The sequence below is a fragment of the Egretta garzetta genome, unplaced genomic scaffold, assembly GCF_000687185.1.
Source record: "Egretta garzetta isolate BGI_Z169 unplaced genomic scaffold, ASM68718v1 scaffold647, whole genome shotgun sequence".
Lineage (NCBI taxonomy): Eukaryota > Metazoa > Chordata > Aves > Pelecaniformes > Ardeidae > Egretta > Egretta garzetta.
Genome location: NW_009260191.1, coordinates 516,058 through 520,879, shown reverse-complemented (window position 1 = coordinate 520,879; position 4,822 = coordinate 516,058). Strand labels below are relative to the sequence as shown.

The 4,822-nt window shown below is 54.7% G+C and overlaps 1 protein-coding gene across 1 annotated transcript in view; it reads right to left on the bottom strand.

Moving 5' to 3' along the window:
- Nucleotides 1-2,470: 2,470 nt before the first annotated feature.
- OTX2 (orthodenticle homeobox 2) overlaps nucleotides 2,471-4,822 on the bottom strand; it is a 2,575-nt gene continuing 223 nt past the window's right edge. The window contains 3 exon segments of the mRNA XM_009642190.2: nucleotides 2,471-3,060; nucleotides 3,063-3,090; nucleotides 4,485-4,594. Coding sequence (XP_009640485.2) covers nucleotides 2,471-3,060; nucleotides 3,063-3,090; nucleotides 4,485-4,594 — 728 coding nt within the window.

The window sequence follows — 4,822 nt, the reverse complement described above, 5'->3', positions numbered from 1 at the left end:
TGGGCGGCGGCGCCTCGGCGGCGCTCCCCCCAGCAGCCCCAGCCTCCGTGCTGCCTCGCGCTTCCCAAACCCTCCCGGCACTTTTCCTCCCATTAAAAAAAAGGAAAAGAAATGAGAAAATCACCGACCGACAAGCGCTAACGCAAAGCAGCACGAAAACTCGACCTCGTTCAGAGCCGGCCGATGGGTTTGTTTTAAAGGCTGATCTTTGCTCGCGGTGGCAGGGGACAAAAAGGTGGCCGTGAGATGGAGAGGGATGGCAGGTGCCCGAGGAGGAGGGCAGCCCGTTTGGGATGCAGGGATGCGAAGCCGAGGGATGGCGACGGCAGTGGGGCTCGCGCTCCCCTGGCCGCGGTGGGGTGACAGCGGCCACGCGCCTGTGGCCCCAGGTGACTCGCGGGGGGGGGGACAGCCAGCCAGCCGGTGACAGGGAGCAGGATGGTGGGGGGGGCTTTTTCCAGCCTCTCTCTCTTTCCAGAGGTCCATTTTTTTGCTGTGTTAAATCCAAACTGAGCTCAGGGCTCAAGCGACCTCGGCGATGCCGGTGGGAAGGAGAGAGGGAGAGAGAGGGAGGAGGACAGAGGAAAAGTCACCGAGAGCAGGGATGCTTGGGAAGGGCCCGATCCTGTGTCACAGGGTGCTGTGGCTTCAGCTCATGGCATTGTAGCTTAAAAACTAGTCCCCCTCCTTCCCCAGCACCTCCGCTCAGGGGATGCTGCCTGATCGCTCCCAGCTCCCCCCTTCTCCACCCTGGTTCAGCCTGGAAAGTTTAGGGCTCTCCCCAAACGCAACTGGGGGCTCGCACCTCCCAGGAGGCCACAGAGCAAATGCATCCCTCCCCTCCCCATGGCGAGATTGGGGAAAGCTGCGGGGGGAAGGTCACGTTATCCAAGGTCTGTTTGTAATGAATGTTATTTGCTTAAAAAAGAAAAAAATAAATAAATAAGTAAAATAATCCCCCCCTTCATTTGGCTTCCTTCACCTCGGGGAGCCACCGGCAAACCCCCTTTGTCTCAGCCCTGCAGAAGCAGCCGGACCCTCCCGGTCCCGCGCGCCTGGCTGCAGCCGAGAAATCCCTGCGGCAGACGGCATCGCCCCTCTCCGTCACTCGCCGGATGCGATTAAAATGGAAGACAACCATCAAGTGTGCTAGAACCATTTTAATATAATTATACATATCTGCCAAATCCAGGAAAAAAAGGTTTATGCATATATATCTTTTTTTTTTTTTTTTTTCCAGTTAACATCTGCAAGCATAAACGACAATGAATTTCTCGGTTTAAATTCATCCAGGTCAGAGCAACTGCCCAAAGTCCGGTTGGATTTGACGGTTACTGCCGGCGTGGCCAGCGGTAAGTGAGCTCCAGAGGAGTTTAATGTCCTCGGGTGGGGTTTTTTTTATTTTTTTTTCGGTCTTTTCTCTTTCATTCAGAGACAGTTTGTTGTAAAAAGTTTCAGTGCAGTTCACCTCGGGTGAAAGGCGATCGTGTTTTTATGGTTTTCTTTTTTCTTTTTTTTTTTTAAATATATTTTTTTAATTACTTTTTAAAAAGATGATAATAGGTAACTCAGTTGCTCTGAATTTCACTTATAATTATAACCTATTTAAATCACAGCAGAACTCCCGCTGGTGCAGAGTTCATAGTTGCATACAATACAGGAGATCACAGTTTTGAAGTCTAGCACAGATTAAAAACCACAGATGTACCATTTATATAAGACACACACTGATTGTCTCTTAAAAACTACATATTGACTCCTTATGAACATTATCTTTTTTTTTTTTTAATCTTTAAATAAAGTAGTGCAGCTAGGACAATCAGTCACACAACCCACACAGCCCTGAACCAAGTTCTCCGGGTGCCAACTTGAGCAAGTTGGGCGTGAAACAGTTGGATGAGTCGAGAGCGAGGGAGAAAGAAAGAGGGGGGGAGAAAAAGAGGGAGAAAAAGAGAGATGCTGTCCATTCCGAATATTTTAACCGAGGGTTGGCTAACACATTGGAAACCTCTGGGTGAGGGATCTTCCCACGCACACACAAAAAAAGAAATAAAAACCTAGACTTTTTTTTTATCTTTTTTTTTCTTTTTTTTTTTTTTTTTAAAACTGGCCCGCAGGTGGGACGATCTCCCACCTCTTCCAAACAAAGAAACCCAACAATTGCCTAAAACTAGAAAGAACACAGATGGGTCTGTCTGTTTTCTGCTCACTAGATGATCTGTCCGTTTAAGGCCTTCCTCCTCCGTTTTTCCTCTTTATTATTCCTTTTCCAGAGCGTCTGAGCAGGAGATGAGTCTGAACGGGATCACACCAACACTGTCCCCCTCTTGTCGCTGTTGGTTTTTTTGTTCGTTTGTTTGTCCGTTGAGTTATTTTTCTCTTTAATTTAACCAAGACCTGACTAAAGCTGGAGCGTTCAGCCCAGCCTGTTCGTTCTCGTCGCGATTTCTCTCGTTACCACAAAGGTTCTTCACAAAACCTGGAACTTCCATGACGATGTCTGGTCCTTATAATCCAAGCAGTCAGCATTGAAGTTTAACTTCCAGGAGGCGGTTTGGTCTTTATAATCCAAGCAATCGGTGGTGGAGTTAAAGCCCAAACTGGAGGCTCCATAGCCCTGGGTGGAGAGGGAGGCTGGAGACTGGTTGAGGTGGCTGGTGACCGCGTTGGCGCCCATGGGACTCAGGGTGGCCCCTGGTCCGGGAAGCTGGTGGTGCATAGGGGTCAAGTAAGATCCACAGTCCATCCCTCCGAAATAGGAGGTCGAGCCAGCGTATCCTTGGCTGTAGCCGGATGCCTGGGTGTAGGTCATCGGGTAGGATCTCTGCATGCAGGAGGAAGAGGTGGACAGGGGGTCTGAGAGCGGGGAGATGGACGCTGGGCTCCAGATGGATACGGGGGCACTGCTGCTGGAAATGGTGGGGACTGAGGTGCTGGAGGGGGGAGTGAACTGCCCGCTGGTCCCGCTCTCCGAACTCACTTCCCGGGCCGGCGAATTCTTCTTTTTAGCTGGCCGTACCTTGTTCTGGCCCCCGTTCTGCTGCTGCTGCTGCTGCTGCCGCACTTGGCCCGGCGGTTTTTAAACCATACCTTGAGAGAGGGAGACGGGGAGGGAGAGAGAAAAAGCCTGGTGTTAGGGATGCGCAGGCAAACCCGAGGGGGGAAGAGTGGGTGAGTGGGGAGAGCTCGCCGGGGAGGGGGCACTAAAAGCGCTGCCGGGGAGCCGAGGGCTGCAGGCTGCTGCAAAGAAAAGCTCCGGGGCTCCCCCTCCCTGAGATCATTAGCAGTAATAACAAGTGGAAATGGGCAAATCAAACTGCTTAATAAGGTCACTTTTGGGGGAGAGGGGGAGTGGAGGGGGGGAAGGCTCCCTATTTGCTGTTTGCCAGCCAGGGACCCCCAGGAATCACCATTTAAGGCCTATTGAAGTCAAGCCCTTAATTAGAAACAATAGAGCATCAGAAAGGGAGGGAACAATTAGGGAAACAGAGGCAGTGGTTTTGGGGGGCGGGTAAAGATGTCTCATTTACCCTCCAAATAGACTCTCTGCTCTCACTCCCAGCCAGGGCTAGCCCCCCCCAACCCATCTGACCCTCTTTTAGCAGGGACCAAGGGGGCTGGCTCTGGGGTACTGGGGAGACTTCACGGGGAGAAGGCTGGGGTTTGGCATGGGGAGCGGCCACGCTCCGCTGGGGCATGGCACCACGCAGACCCGGGAAGCCTCCCAGGGAGGAGAGTGGGAGGGATGGCTTTGGAGCTGCCCTGATCCGGCTGCAGGGGAGTCCTGGATCCATGCTGGGGGCAGCACAGGCCTCCAGGAACCCCCTCCTGCCCTGCCAGCAGCACCTCCAAAATGCTGCCTGGATTGGGCCCCTGGGGGCTGCTTGCAGAGCAGACCCAGCTCAGCCCCAGGAGAGGGGTCCCCTCCGCAGAGGCCTCCTCTCACTCACCAAAGTCCCTTCAAAGAGAGAGGAAGCTCCCAGTCTGTACTGGTGTGAAAGGGGATCCCAGTCTGACCCTGCTCTCAGGATGCGGGGATCTTTGGGGAAGGGGGGATCTTTACGGTTTCCACAGGGGCCCCAAATGCCTGCAGGACAGGCTGGGATTTGGTGCCTGGGACACGGCATGGTGCAGAGCCTGGGGGTGCTGGGGAGCCCTCCCTGGCTCAGAGAGGCCAAGGGGGCTGGGGAGGGGTGAGGAGGGCTCAGGAGCTGGGATCCGGGAGCTGCATGAACTCCCCCCCTGCCAGTGCACAGGGAGGAATTGGGGGGCACACTCCAGCCCTGGGGAGGCAAATTGCCCCTCTATCCTTCCCACCACCCTCACCCATCTATGAGCATCCTTCACCCCACAGGGACTTGATCTCCCCCCAGGACTGACCCCATCCCCTCACCTCCCAGCCAGCCGCGGACCAGCCCAAACCCTCCCCTCCAGGATGGAGATGGGGGACGGGCTGGGGTCTGCGGGGCCACCCCATTTCCTACCTGTACTCTGGACTCGGGCAGGTTGATTTTCAGGGCCACCTCCTCCCGCATGAAGATGTCGGGGTAGCGGGTCTTGGCGAAAAGGGCCTCCAGCACATCCCGAGTGTCCCCTCCAGCCCCTTTCCCAGGGGGGCACCCCCATTTTCCCCCCCTCATCTCCTGGGCGACAGCAGCAATCCCACCTTGGATGCCTCCTCCCCATCTCCCCCGGCTGGGTCTGGAGCATCTGCACCCCCTCCCTCCAGCAGGAGGGTGTCCCCCCCCTCTTTGCGGACCCTTCCCCGGATAAAAAGTTGTGGGTGAGGAAGAAGGGAGAAAGGGGGACCCCACGCCACCCA